The sequence below is a fragment of the Salmo trutta genome, chromosome 24 (genome assembly GCF_901001165.1).
Source record: "Salmo trutta chromosome 24, fSalTru1.1, whole genome shotgun sequence".
NCBI lineage: Eukaryota > Metazoa > Chordata > Actinopteri > Salmoniformes > Salmonidae > Salmo > Salmo trutta.
In genome coordinates this window covers 42,314,156-42,330,029 of record NC_042980.1, presented here as the reverse complement: position 1 = coordinate 42,330,029, position 15,874 = coordinate 42,314,156, and the positions used below count along the sequence as shown (strand labels likewise).

Below are 15,874 nucleotides of genomic sequence, written 5' to 3'. Positions count from 1 at the left end.
TAACTACACTATATAATACTTCCCCTTATGAGGTGATGTCTACATACCACTAATAACTGGCTATCTGCGGTGTTGTTCACCGCTGTGTTGTTTGTCCTGTAGCTGGTGACATCACTAACGAGCTGGTGAGGCACTTCCTGATTGAGACGAGTCCTAAGGGAGTGAAGCTAAAAGGATGTCCCAACGAGCCTTACTTTGGTGAGTCACATTTAACCCTTACACACATATGCACACACACACCAGGGGAGGCAAGGAGAGCATTGAAGGAGGAGATCCTCCCTCTGACGTTTTGAGAGGGAAGTGGGGAGAGGATGGGTGGATTGAAGAAAATACTTTAGAGACGATAGAATCTTTCTTTCAGACCTTTCAGAACCAGTCCTTCTGACAACAACATGGCATGTTTCTCAGATACGGTAACCGGGGGAAGAGTCAATGCCAGACATGAGTTTCATGATGTGGTTGTGGTCACTGACTGTATTGGCTGTATTGGTCTGATGACTCTGATCTCCTCTCAGTGCTCTCCCTGTACCGACGTTCTCCCATCCCATGATGTTTAATCCTAATTATAGTATGGGATCAGTCAAAGTCATTTAATATGGTTCAAATGCTCTCCTCTCTAATTTCATCCAGAGACCGCATTACGTGTGTTGGTCTGTGTGTGTGAGACGAGTAGTGTGTGTGCATGCACGTGTAGGTGTTTAACAAGCAAAAGTTCCTCCGTGTGCCAAAGTATGATCAAAAATAGCATGTTTCCAGAGGGCTGTTTCTTACGTCAGCTTCATCCAGCTACAGGAGCCAATTCTGAGAAGGTGCGTGGGAGTCTGGCTTTAGCCTACTTAGCTCCAGACCTGGTTTCAAATACTATTTGAAATATTTCAAATTCTTTTGCGTTTGCTTTTTCCTTCCTGGAATGCCAGATTGGCGGGCTTTAAAGTAGTTATAATGATTTCAAATCGTATTTGAACCCTGGTCTGGTAGCTAGCTCCCTTCCCTCCCACATCTTAGCTGTTGTTAAATCGTTTTTGCAGCCTTTTTTTCCTCAAGTCGGTCCAAGTGGAAAATCTCAAAATGAAATATGTACAGTGCCTTCAGAAAGTATTCACACCCCTTGACTTTTTCCACATTTTGTTGTGTTACAAATTGGGATTAAAATTATTATTATATATTTTTTTTATCTAGACAAAAAACTCTGTAATATCAACGTAAAAAAAAAAGAAGAAATATATATGCATATAATATATATTTTGGGGGGGATTACTGAAAATAAAACACTAATATATCTTCATTTATATAAGTATTCAACCACCTGAGTCAATACATGTTAGAACCACCATGGGCAGACATTACAGCTGTGAGTCTTTCTGAGTAAGTCTCTAAGAGCTTTGCACACCTGGATTGTACCATATTTGCCCATTTATTCTTTATTAAACTCGTCAAGCTCTGTCAAGTCCATTGTTGATCATCGCTAGACAGCCATTTTAATTTTTTTGTAATGTTATTTTATTGTAATGTTTGTATTATGTATTATTATTTTTTACAAATTTTTAGCCCTTTTTGGGGTCCAATTGGTAGTTACCGTCTTGTCCCATCTCTGCATCTACCGTATGGACTCGGGAGAGTGTAATCGGGCCTGTGTGTAGCTGGTGTAGAGAGTCAGGCGCAGGACAGCAGATATGAGTAATCAACGTATTTACTCAAGAATTCATAAATACAACACAATATTCCGAGCCCACAATAACGGACCGTATACAAGACAAACAATCACTCACATGGGGGAACAGAGGGTTAAATAATGAACAAGTAATTGGGGGATTGAAACCAGGTGTGTAAAACAAAGACAAAACAAATGGAAAATGAAAAGTGGATAGGAGATGGCTAGAAAGCCGGTGACGTCGACCGCCGAACTCCGCCCGAACAAGGAGAGCGACCGACTTCGGCGGAAGTCGTGACAGAGAGGTGAAGGGCGAGAGCCATGCGTCCTCCAAAACATGACCCTGCCAAGCTGCATTGCTTCTTGACACACTGCTTGCTTAATCCGGAAGCCAGCTGCACCATTGTGTTGGAGGAAACACCGTACACCTGGCGACACGAGTCAGCGTGCATGCGCCCGGAGACGCTATAGCGCGATGGGACAAGGACGTCCCAGCCGGCCAAACCCTCCCCTAACCATGGACGATGCTCATCCAACCCTGCGGCCCCTCACTGGTCTCCCAGACGCGGCTGACTGCGACACAGCCTGGGATCGAACCCGGGTCAGTAGTGACACCTCTTAGAATGCTGCGCCACTCAGGAGGCCCCACCATTTTCAAGTCTTGCCATAGATTTTCATGCCAATTTAAGTCAAAACTGTAACTAGGCCACTCAGGAACATTCAATGTTGTCTTGGTAAGTAACTCCATTGTATATTTGGCCTTGTGTTTTATGTTATTGTCCTGCTGAAAGGTGAATTAATCTCCTAGTGTCTGTTGGAAAGCAGACTGAACCAGGTTTTCCTCTAGGATTTTGCCTGTGCTTAGCTCTATTCCGTTTCTTTTTAGCCTAGACAACTCCCTTGTCCTTGCCGATGACAAGCATACCCATAACACGATGCACCCACCACCATGCTTGAAAATATGGAGGATGGTACTCAGTGATGTGTTGTGTTGGATTGGCCCCAAACATAAGGCGTTGTATTCAGGACAAGAAGTCCCTTACTTTGCCACATTTTTTGCAGTATTGCTTTAGTGCCTTGTTGCCAACAGGATGCATGTTTTGGAATATTTTTTTTCTTCTGTACAGGCGTCCTTCTTTTCGCTCTGTCATTTAGGTTACTGTTGTGGAGTAACTACAATGTTGTTGATCCATCCTCAGTTTTCTCCTATCACAGCCATTAAACTCTGTAACTGTTTTAAAGCCACCTTTGTCCTCATGGTGAAATCCCTGAGCGGTTTCCTTCCTCTCCAGCAACTGAGTTGGGATGGATGCCTGTATCTTTGTAATGACTGGATGTATTGATACACTATCCAAAGTATCATTAATAACTTCACCATGCTCAAAGGGATATTCAATGTATGCTTTTTTTGACCCATCTACCAATAGATGCCCTTCTTTGCCAGGCATTGGAAAACCTCCCTGGTCTTTGTGGTTGTATCTGTGTTTGAAAGTCAGTGCTCGACTGAGGGACCTTACCGATAATTGTATGTGTAGGATACAGAGATGAGGTAGTAATTCAAAAGTCTTGTTAACCTCTATGGGACCCCTTCCCGTTCTCATCCCGGTAACGGGATTGCTTGACAAGATAGCAAAAATCGAATAATTTCAATGTCTCAAACAATCAACTATTTTACACCATTTGAAAGATAAACATCTCCTTAATCCATCCACGTTGTCTGATTTCAAAGAGGCTTTACGGCAAAAGCATAAAGTTAGATTATGTTAGGACAGTACTTTGACAAAACATTACACACAGCTATTTTCAATGCAAAGACATTTTCAATGCAATTATGCACTAACCTTTGTCAATCTTCATCAGATGACACTCCTGGGACATTATGTTAGACAATACATGCATTTTTTGTTCTATCAAGTTCATATTTATATCCAAAAACAGCATTTTACAATGGCGGTGATGTTCGGAAAATATTTAGCCTCCAAAACTGCCGGTGAATCTGCGCTACATTTCTGCGCTACAATCTGCGCTACATATTTACAAAATTACTATTCGAAAACATTGGTAAAATATAATATTGTCATTCAAAGAATTATAGATTAACATCTCGTGAATGCAACCGCATTGCCAGATTTCAAAATAACTTTACTGGGAAATCACACTTTGCAATAAACGAGGTACTATGCTCAGAAAAATAGGCTAGGCGACACAGGTTAGCGCCATCTTGGAACCATCTAAAATCAAATATACTTTTGTAAATATTCACTTACCTTTGATTATCTTCATCAGAAGGCACTTCCAGGAATCCCAGGTCCACAACAAATGTAGTTTTGTTCGAAAAAGTTAATAATTTATGTCCATATAGCACCTTCTTGTTAGCGCGTTCCGAAGGCTACTCAAAATTTAGGAAGCGCGCGGGACTTGTCGTCACGAAAGTGCAAAAAAATATTATTTACGTTCGTTCAAACATGTCAAACGTTGTATAACATAAATCTTTAGGGCCTTTTTCAATCAGAACTTCAATAATATTCAAGGCGGACGATTGCATTGTCTTACAAAACGTTTCGGAACGAGAGAGTACCCACGGGCACGCGCATCATAGTAGTAATTGCCCTCCCCCATGACAAACTTTCCAGGCCTCTCGTTCGGTCAGTTTTTACAGGAGAAGACTCAAACCACTTTGTAAAGACTGTTGACATCTAGTGGAAGCCGTAGGAAGTGCTACATGAATCCTAATTTACAGTGTGTTTCATAGGCAAAGGCTTGAAAGTGATTCCACACATCAGATTTCCACTTCCTGTTAGGATTTCTCTCAGGGTTTTGACTGCCATATGAGTTCTGTTATACTCACAGACACCATTCAAACGGTTTTAGAAACTTCAGAGTGTTTTGTATCCAAATATACTAATAATATGCATATCCTACATTCTGAGTTTGAGTAGGAGGCAGTTTAATATGGGCACATATTTTTTCAGAGATTGTCAATACTGCTACCTAGCCCCAACAGGTTTTAACCACTAGTATTGCACACAGAGTGAGTCCATGCAACTTATTATGTGATTACTCCTGAACGTATTTAGGCTTGCCATAACAAATGGGTTAAAGACGTATTATGTCAACACATTTCAGCTTTTTGTTTTTTTATAATTTCTAAAAACATAAAACATCTTAATTTTTGCCATTGTAAATTCAGGCTGTAACACAACAAAATGTGGAAAAAGTCAAGGGGTGTGAATACTTTCTGAAGACACCGTATGTGCGTGTCAGACTCCTCTTACTGGGAACCACAGGGAGATGGCTACTGACCCAGGCACACAGTTAGAGATGACTGAACCAGTCAGACAGGATCAGTCTAAAAATGGGCTTATTGAAGAAACCTTATCCCCAAGACTATACTTATTGAATGATGTTCTAAAGGGAGGGACGGAAGTTGAATTGAGATGCTGGGTGTGTGAGTGTGTTACCCCATACACCCACAATAACATCTGCTAAATATGACCAATACAATTTGATTTGAGTGTGGGTGTATGGGGTGAGTGTTGGTATGGTATGGGGTGAGTGTAGGTATGGTATGGGGTGTGTGTGGATATAGTATGGGGTGAGTGTGGGTATGGTATGGGGTGAGTGTGGGTATGGTATGGGGTGAGTGTGGGTATGGTATGGGGTGGGTGTGGGTATGGTATGGGGTGAGTGTGGGTATGGTATGGGGTGGGTGTGGGTATGGTATAGGGTGGGTGTGGGTATGGTATGGGGTGAGTGTGGGTATGGTATGGGGTGAGTGTAGGTATGGTATGGGGTGAGTGTGGGTATGGTATGGGGTGAGTGTGGGTATGGTATGGGGTGAGTGTTGGTATGGTATGGGGTGAGTGTGGGTATGGTATGGGGTGAGTGTGAGTGTGGGTATGGTGTGGGGTGAGTGTGGGTATGGTATGGGGTGAGTGTGGGTATGGTATGGGGTGAGTGTGGGTATGGTATGGGGTGAGTGTGGGTATGGTATGGGGTGAGTGTAGGTATGGTATGGGGTGAGTGTGGGTATGGGGTGAGTGTGGGTATGGTATGGGGTGAGTGTGGGTATGGTATGGGGTGAGTGTGGGTATGGTATGGGGTGAGTGTGGGTATGGTATGGGGTGAGTGTGGGTATGGTATGGTATGGGGTGAGTGTAGGTATGGTATGGGGTGAGTGTGGGTATGGTATGGGGTGAGTGTGGGTATTGTATGGGGTGAGTGTGGGTATGGTATGGGGTGAGTGTAGGTATGGTATGGGGTGAGTGTGGGTATGGGGTGAGTGTGAGTGTGGGTATGGTATGGGGTGAGTGTGGGTATGGTATGGGGTGAGTGTAGGTATGGTATGGGGTGATTGTAGGTATGGTATGGGGTGGGTGTGGGTATGGTATGGGGTGAGTGTAGGTATGGTATGGGGTGAGTGTGGGTATGGTATGGGGTGAGTGTGGGTATGGTATGGGGTGAGTCACCCGATCCTGTAGGTTCATGCTATACAACATTCACAGAGTACGACCCTGCCTTACACAGGAAGCGGCACAGGTCCTAATCCAGGCACTTGTCATCTCCCGTCTGGATTACTGCAACTCCCTGTTGGCGGGGCTCCCTGCCAGTGCCATTAAACCCCTACAACTCATCCAGAACGTCGCAGCCCGTCTGGTGTTCAACCTTCCCAAGTTCTCTCACGTCACCCCACTCCTCCGCACACTCCACTGGCTTCCAGTTGAAGCTCGCATCTGCTACAAGACCATGGTGCTTGCCTACGGAGCTGTGAGGGGAACGACACCTCCGTACCTTCAGGCTCTGATCAGGCCCTACACCCAAACAAGGGCACTGCGTTCATCCACCTCTGGCCTGCTGGCCCCCCTACCTCTGCGGAAGCACAGTTCCCGCTCAGCCCAGTCAAAACTGTTCGCTGCTCTGGCACCCCAATGGTGGAACAAGCTCCCTCACGACGCCAGGACAGCGGAGTCAATCACCACCTTCCGTAGACACCTGAAACCCCACCTCTTTAAGGAATACCTGGGATAGGATAAAGTAATCCTTCTAACCCCCCCCCCCAAAAAAAAAGATATAGATGTACTATTGTAAAGTGGTTGTTCCACTGGATATCATAAGGTGAATGCACCAATTTGTAAGTCGCTCTGGATAAGAGCGTCTGCTAAATGACGTAAATGTAAATGTAAATGTGAGTGTGGGTATGGTATGGGGTGAGTGTAGGTATGGGGTGAGTGTGTGGGTCCAGGGTGTGTGATCCACATGTCTTGATGAAGATCATCTTTAAAGAACTGTTGTCCTGTTGGCACAACTAATACTAATCTCTCTTTGTGTGTGTGTGTGTGTGTGTGTGTGTGTGTGTGTGTGTGTGTGTGTGTGTGTGTGTGTGTGTGTGTGTGTGTGTGTGTGTGTGTGTGTGTGTGTGTGTGTGTGTGTGTGTTCGTCCGTGTAGGTTGTCTGTCCGCTCTTGTGTACCAGCACGCCATGACTCCACAGGCCCTGCCATGTAAACTGGTCATCCCTACCAGAGGTGAGGCCAGGAGTGTGTCTGTCTGTGTGTGTGCCTGTGTATGTGTACATGCGTGTGCGTGTTTGTATAATTTTGAATGGATACGTGCAATGTGGTGTGGGGAATTTCTGAATCGTCTCCTGCTGTGTTTCAGATCTCCACCAGGATGTCCCAGATATTGCCACGCCAACCAACCAGGCTGACTACCTCCTGAAACATGGAGCAGGTTAGAAGCAGCATACCATTGTGTTGACTATTGGGTTTGGTTGAGCACTTTTCTATGTAATGGAAAGGTCATCTTCATTTTTGTTAGTTTGTTAGCTTTTTGTGACTTACTCTATACCATTCCACTGTTGTCCCCACACTGGTGATGCCACCTCCGTGTCACTATAGGGCAGAGAGTCCCTGCTGACTTCCATGGTAAATCATGTGTCCTTTCTATTATGAGACTGTTGGTCGCTGACTGCTACATTCTGACCCAGATCTCTGACGTCTGCCTCAGAAGTCTGTGTGTGTGTGTGTGTGTGTGTGTGTGTGTGTGTGTGTGTGTGTGTGTGTGTGTGTGTGTGTGTGTGTGTGTGTGTGTGTGTGTGTGTGTGTGTGTGTGTGTGTGTGTGTGTGTGTGTGTGTGTGTGTGTGTGTGTGTGTGTGTGTGTGTGTCTGTGTGTCTGTCTCATCCTACATCTAATAGAAGACAACAACGCTAACAATGCCTGAAATGTTTTCTGTCCAATGACTGAATGGTTTTGACCCCTGACAGTCTTTTCTCCCGTGCAGCCTTGTCCCAGAAAGCATGTACCGTCTTTGGAACTCTCTTGCATGAAAATGCAGATGGCCCCTTTTTTTTGAATGTGTGCAGAAACGCAGAACTTTAAACCTACTAATATCAATTGTGATATGTATGAAATTAATTCCCTTAACAGCATTGGAAACGGTCAAGAATGTACTGTATTGCATTCAGCATTTTACATGTCAATGATTTGCAAAGCTATAAACTGTTGTGCTACATAGTATATATTGAGTGCTCAAAACATTAGGAACACCTGCTCTTTCCGTGACAGACTGACCAGGTGAATTCAGGGGAAAGCTATGATCCCTTATTGATGTCACTTGTTAAACCAATTCAATCATTGTAGAAGGTTACATAAGTATTTTTAAGCCTTCAGACAATTGAAACACGGGTTGTGTATGTGTGCCATTCAAAGGGTGATGATTTAAGTGTCTTCGTACGGGGTATGGTAGTAGGTGCCAGGCACACCGGTTTGAGTGTGTCAAGAACTGCAACGTTGCTGGGTTTTTCACGCTCAACAGTTTCCAGTGTGTATCAAGAATGCTCCACCACCCAAAGGACATCTAGCCAATTTGACACAACTGTAGGAATCATTGGAGTCAACATGGGCCAATAGCTCTGTGGAACGCTTTCGACACCTTGTTGAGTCCATGCACCCCGGCGAATTGAGTCTGTTCTGAGGGGCAAAAGGGGTTGCAGCTCAATATTAGGAAAGTGTTCTTAACGTTTTGTCCACTCAGTGTGTGACAAATAGCATTTTGTAATAGATTACTCCATGTTACTCTGATCTTAAGCATACAAAATACATCCTATAAATGAAACGATTGTAAACTGTTGATCATGTCACGTCACAACAGAAAGCACTACAACCAAACCAATATGTGTTGTAGCATTGAAAAGCCAGACAGCCCATGACATCATCTCTCTCCTTTTTGACCTCTCTCTTTCAAGTGTGAAATGCACTGTGCTGATTGGCCACACCTCACTCTTTTTCTCTTAGCATGCAATGTGCTGTACATCAACTCGGTGGACATGGAGTCTCTGACAGGACCTCAGGCCGTCGCCAAGGCGATCTCGGAGACGATGGCCGCCGCGTCCCCGCCCACCGCCACCATTGTGCACTTCAAGGTGTCGCCCCAAGGCATCACCCTGACGGATAACCAGAGAAAGTGAGTAGGGAGTAGGACAAACATGCGTTTATAATGGAGTAGTGGTGGAGTAGGGGTGTAGTGGTGGAGTAGTGGAGTAGGGGTGTAGTGGTGGAATGGTGGAGTAGGGGTGTAGTGGTGGAGTAGGGGAGTAGTGGAGTAGGGGTGTTAGGGTGTAGTGGAGTAGGGGTGTAGTGGTGGAGTAGGGGTGTAGTGGTGGAGTAGGCGTGTAGTCGAGTAAAGGTGTAGTGGAGTAGGGGTGTAGTAGTGGATTAGGGGTATAGTGGAGTAGGGGTGGAGTAGTTGAGTAGTGGTGTAGTGGTGTAGGGTTATAGTGGAAGGGACAGTTTACCCACCTTTTTTTAAGGGACAGTTTCCCACCTTTTTTTAAGGGACAGTTTACCCAACTTTTTTTAAGGGACAGTTTATCCACCTTTTGCGGAAAAATGCATTAAAAGTATAGGTAGCGCTACTTTTTTCCCCGCGACCGGCGATCAGAGTTATCCACCAATTTTTTTTACAACTACATCTCTCTACAAGACTGTATATTGCATTTTTAAAACTGATCAACAATATTTGAACTATAATGACAATATTTAAACCGGCTCACTCTGACTGAGGGCTCTTTTCCTGTGCTGTAGTAGTCTATGAGTTGATATGGTGCAGTGGGCTAAACCTTGTTTTATCTAACAGGCGTTTCTTCCGGCGCCACTACCCTATCAACACTGTCACGTTTTGTGATGTCGACCCTCAGGAGAGAAAGTGAGTGTCCACACTGAGCAACAACACACACACATACACACATACACACACACATACTTTCGGGGACAGTAATCGAAAGGCAGTAATCTTTGCTGTTTGAAATGAATGGGGCCTATGACCTCATAATATTATATGTCATGAATATATCATACATAATGTTACATGATATAATGCTGTTTATTTATCTCTCTACAGGTGGAATAAACCTGATGGGGGCACAGCCAAGTAAGTATACAGTACATGCACTTGAGTACCAAATCTAATTTTATTTGTCACATGTGCCGAATACAACAGGTGTAGTAGACCTTACAGTGAAATGCTTACTTACAAGCCCTTAATAACCAACAATGCAGTTTTAAGAAAATAAAAGTAACAAATAATTCAAGAGCAGCAGTAAAATAACAATAGCGAGGCTATATACAGGGCTACCGGTACAGAGTCAATGTGCGGGGGCACCGGTGTCGAGGTAATATGTACATATAGGTAGAGTAATTAAAGTGACTATGCATAGATAATAACAGAGATTAGTTGAAGCGTAGAAGAGAGGGGGTAGTCCTAGTGTATTTTTGTCTGTACTGTTTATAGATTGCCCAACTTTACTTTGACTGAGAGTTGCAGAACCACTGAAGAAAGTGAAGCAACTTAGCTTGATACTTTCAGCAGCTGGTCCAAGGATGGGTTTGATGTTTAACACCTAATGGTACCGGTTAGAACTAAGGATAGTTAGATCTGATTTCAAACCAGTTGTTTAGCTTGACCACAATGGTTCTTTGGGGGGGGGGGGGGGGGGGGGGGGGGGGGGGACTATTCACTTAGACAGACTTATCATCAGTTCCTGACCTGCCTCTAATACATTAGCCCATGTGATTTCAATTAGTACTTTCCTCCATTCTAAATCAAATAAAAGGTGATATTTAGTAGCTCAGACATCAAACCAGGGGAGAGAAGAAGGGATGAAAGCTCCCCACCAACGATTCAGAGAGGAAGAATAGATGGATGGAGAGATGACTGGGCTGAGGATAAAAGAGTGTCCCTTTAGCCAACAAAGCCCAGTGTTGGCAGTCACGAGTTTAGAATTTACAGCATGTCATGGTTTGGGGTTTTAAACTCAGGGATCAAAGTGCCTATGAATTTACTGTTATGAGACTCAGGGCTCAATTGTATAAACTCATATGGTCTAACAGGCAAAAGAGTAAATCAAGTAGACAAAATATCATTATAATTACTGTGAAATATTTATCATTACAGCCAGGGCAAAAAAAAGTTACAAAAAATGCTCCAACCAAATGCTGATAAATAGTGTGAATGTTTTCCCCAAAGTTAGTTTCAGGTCCTGGTTACAGCATAAAGAAAGGCTTCTATTCAATCCGTATCCCTAATGTTCAGTGCTATAGCGCGATTGAAATCTAAAGGCAATATTCACCTGTTCGCGGAGACTGCTTTCTCTGTAAACGCTGCATATGTCGGCTCAGTCAAAAATGTAGTCGAACTTCGCCAATTTGGATTGAATTGAGCCTTAATAAATAATCCCAAATGGTAACAGTGGCATGGAGCGCCCCCTAGAGACTAACCATGGAACTATAGAGATGGAACACAAACAATTTAGCAAAACAATATATCTTAATGGATACAGTAAAGCATCAATGATAATGGATGTGTTTGGGTGAACCTGCTCAAGTGATGAGTAACCTTGCCTAAGACCTGAAGTAATAGGCTTTAGCTCAGCTGGCTAAAACAGTTTTGTAGCATGAAAACAACCATGGTTCAAACCCATTTGGTCACACACACACACACACACTTTTCATCTATGATTCATATGATTTCCTACAGATGAATTTGACCAGTTAGAACAAGCCTATAAACAACATTGACAGCATCCCTTCCCTTTTCCAGGTTTTTTGGGTTTGTGGCTCGGAAGCAAGGAAGCACAACTGACAACGTCAGTCACCTCTTTGCCGAGATGGACGCTGATCAGCCCGCCAGCTCCATCGTCAACTTTGTCTCCAAGGTGATGAGCGGCTCGCAGAAATGATGAGCTGACCTTTTGGCGACCCCTGGCTTTTAGTTTTTTTGGGTTGTTGTTCTTTTTAACTACAGAGGGAATTTATTTCCTTTTTTTTTTAGTTTGTATTCTACGTTTAGTCTTAGGTTTCACCTCTTTCCTTCTGACCTTGTCTTTTACCTGTGTGTGTGTGTGTGTGTGTGTGTGTGTGTGTGTGTGTGTGTGTGTGTGTGTGTGTGTGTGTGTGTGTGTGTGTGTGTGTGTGTGTGTGTTTCTTCTTGGAAGGACTCCTTTGTGGCGCTAACTTGGGTGGATAGAGGAAGTGCAGTTTGTGGGGTGTGGCTGTGTAAAATTTTGGATGTTGGCTGTGGTAGACCATTGTGATCTCTCTAGCAGGGTAGCACAAGAACAGGAAGAGGAAATCATGTCAGTGACAGATGTCAGTGAGTGTGATGCATAAAAAAAGAGAAGAAGAAGTAAAGTTGTGTGATGTAAAGAAGGGTGTTAAGCTATCGGGTTTGGACTGGTCAACCAAAGATTTTTAAAAAGAGGCAATGTCACTGTCGGAATGTATGTTTGAGTTAATAATTGGTTAAAAAATATATAAAAAATGGCTACTTTATCAAAACATTTACATGTTATGTTCTTTCTATATACAAGTAAATACTGTATTTATTTTATTCCTAAAAAGTTTGATCTTTGCTTTCTTCGCAAACCGTATTCAAGGACATTTTTGCATGCTGGCGAGTTGAATCAATGTAAATATCACGGAGTGCTCTCTTGGTAGGGCTTGGATGACTTGGTATGGCGTGGATGACTTGGTAGGGCATGGATGACTTGGTAGGGCGTGGATGACTTGGATGACTTGGATGACTTGACTTGGGGCCTAACTATCATGTCCTGTCAAACGGGTTGCATTTCTTGAGCTTTAAACAGGAGTCACTAGTATCAGGTATGCAGCTGTAGAGAAAGAAAATAAAGAAAAAAGCAAAGTTGTTCTCTTCAGAACACATCTGACTTCCACTGTTCTCTTCAGAACACATCTGACTTCCACTGTTCTCTTCAGAACAACAGAACACATCTGACTTCCACTGTTCTCTTCAGAACAACAGAACACATCTGACTTCCACTGTTCTCTTCAGAACCACAGAACACATCTGACTTCCACTGTTCTCTTCAGAACATCTGACTTCCACTGTTCTCTTCAGAAAAACAGAACACATCTGACTTCCACTGTTCTCTTCAGAACATCTGACTTCCACTGTTCTCTTCAGAACAACAGAACACATCTGACTTCCACTGTTCTCTTCGGAACATCTGACGTCCACGGTTCTCTTCAGAACAACAGAACACATCTGACTTCCACTGTTCTCTTCAGAACAACAGAACACATCTGACTTCCACTGTTCTCTTCAGAACACATCTGACTTCCACTGTTCTCTTCAGAACAACAGAACACATCAGCTGTTCTCTTCAGAACAACAGAACTCATCTGACTTCCACTGGTCTCTTCAGAACACATCTGACTTCCACTGTTCTCTTCAGAACAACAGAACACATCTGACTTCCGCTGTTCTCTTCAGAACAACAGAACACATCTGACTTCCGCTGTTCTCTTCAGAACAACAGAACACATCTGACTTCCACTGTTCTCTTCAGAACAACAGAACACATCTGACTTCCACTGTTCTCTTCAGAACAACATAACTCATCTGACTTCCACTGTTCTCTTCAGAACAACAGAACTCATCTGACTTCCACTGTTCTCTTCAGAACAACAGAACACATCAGCTGTTCTCTTCAGAACAACAGAACACATCAGCTGTTCTCTTCAGAACAACAGGACACATCTGACTTCCACTGTTCTCTTCAGAACAACAGAACATATCGGCTGTTCTCTTCAGAACAACAGAACACATCAGCTGTTCTCTTCAGAACAACAGAACACTTCTGTATTGGTCTCCTCTGACTTCCACCGTTCTTTTGAATGGTTGAAGGATGGAGGATAGATAGAAGCTTGTCCAGTTTGGTCCAACTATTCACCTACACAGGGGTATTAGAGCCCTGTAATGACGCTGGGAGCTGGAGTCTGCTGTTACCCCTCTATGTATACATTTGCTTTTGGTTGATTGGTTCCCCTTTGTGTGTCTACCATTGACTATCATCAGGTCCACTCTTCTCCGCTGTGCATGTATAACCATCATGGAAGGTCAGAGTTCACTGCTGATTTTTGAAGAGCGGACGGGCAACGAGAGTCCAGGTTGCTACGGCTACAGCATCAAGCTCTCTCTCTTCTCCTTTGGAACATTACAATTATTCTACCCCAACAACCGTCCCAGTAAAGATTGAGAGAGCCCACTATCATTACAGATCAGCCTGTCAAACGTGTAACACCTACATCATACCCACAAGTAAGCTATATACATATACATATACATATATAGATATATATATAAAACATGTTTCTTTTTTTGCTCTGTCACTCTTTTAACTCATATAATACATTGACATATATAGTCTATACATAAAGATTACTGAGTGATTCTGTACTTTGGCTAAGATTTATAAATCATGAGACTGAACTACATCTAAATAAATGGTGCAAAGTGTATGTATTTTAAAGCATTGCTTTAAAAAAAATTCACTGCATTACTTTGTTTATGTTATGATTCTTTGTATGAAGCATCCTTTGGTAGGGGGGAGAAAGAGCATCTAGCAAAGTTCTTTGTTGCAAAATTGTGCCAACATTTTAATTTTTTTTGTCAAAATAAACCTGCCTAAAATGGAATTGCCAGAGTTAAGCACTTAAACGTCATTTGAAATATCAATGCACCTATGTGTAGCTGTGTGTTCACTGCATGTTTGGAGGCCAGACATTCTTTCCGTGACTACTTCCTCTATCTAAATCACAGGTTTAGTGAAGCACCACCGTATTAAAATCTTAAGCAATTATTAATTTTGTTATGTAGGGTCTACTGCCCTCATGTGGTGAACCAAAGTTTGACTACCCATTGTGTTTTTACTACAGTGTTTTAACTGTGATTTCAGCAATGACCTTCAATGGACTAGCGAAACTCAAATGGCTGAGTTTAAATTATTATTTTCAGAATATGGAAGACAAGTATTATGACATGTTTTTTGGCCTTTATGATTTTGTGAATGTCCTTATTCAATTGGATTCTGTTTGGAGCAGATTAGTCATACCTCAATGGTCAAATCTAGTCCAGTGAAAGAATAACTAGAATTAACACATGGCATTCTGTCATGTCAAAATACACACCAAATATTTACATGTCCACTTCTGTTACCGCTTAATGTTTTGTATCAACTGGGTCTTTTGTTTTTAAGCTCCACTGGGTCTTCTTCCATGGCGTCTGTACTCGTTCCATTCTGTTCCAACCGTTCATTCCTCTTCAATGAGAATCCCTCCATTTTAAATGAATTGTATTTATTATTTTGATGAGTCTCCACTACTGTAAAACTATATGTGGCGAAAGCATGGTTGATTCTGCATTTTTCTTTGAGAAACGTGTGAGAAATGCTTGTCGGGTCAATCCCCCTCTACCACAAAACGAATGTCAGTCTCACGTTATTTGGCGTGTAAGAAGTCTCTTCTGATGTACATGTGGCCACTTTAAGGAAATAGCCTTAGAATGTGTGCATGAATGTGCTACGATGCCTGTACAGAACTGTATGTATTTTCATTTGCGTTATTGTATGGCTTTTGTTTCTGAGAAGAAAAAACATATTAAAAGTAATTTGTGATTTTTTTGTTGTTGGCAAACTCTGTTTATTCAGTTTTACATACAAATCACAAACACAATATTTACAATATGAATAATATACTCAACAACAAAAAAAACTGAAAAAAATAACACAACTATACAGATACCATACTTTAGACAAGTTAAACCCACAATGGGCAGAAGGTTAGGTTAAAGGGGCAATCTGTAGTTAATACAGAACAAAGTGGACACACCGCCATTGTTCCTGTAAACAGCCAAGTGATAAGGGTGGA

General features: G+C 42.7%; 1 protein-coding gene across 7 annotated transcripts in view; it reads left to right on the top strand.

Annotated features, from left to right (window-relative positions):
• LOC115161333 (tensin-1) overlaps positions 1-15,624 on the top strand; it is a 289,463-nt gene extending 273,839 nt beyond the window's left edge. For 6 of the 7 annotated variants that reach the window (XM_029712238.1, XM_029712239.1, XM_029712236.1 and 3 more), the window contains 8 exons: positions 103-198; positions 7,098-7,175; positions 7,309-7,380; positions 7,548-7,574; positions 8,945-9,113; positions 9,786-9,854; positions 10,050-10,079; positions 11,748-15,624. In XM_029712238.1, coding sequence (XP_029568098.1) covers positions 103-198; positions 7,098-7,175; positions 7,309-7,380; positions 7,548-7,574; positions 8,945-9,113; positions 9,786-9,854; positions 10,050-10,079; positions 11,748-11,886 — 680 coding nt within the window. In that variant the 3' untranslated portion in view covers positions 11,887-15,624. The remainder of the gene's footprint in view (positions 1-102; positions 199-7,097; positions 7,176-7,308; positions 7,381-7,547; positions 7,575-8,944; positions 9,114-9,785; positions 9,855-10,049; positions 10,080-11,747) is intronic. The other variant, XM_029712237.1, reaches the window with a different exon arrangement.
• Positions 15,625-15,874: the final 250 nt, after the last annotated feature.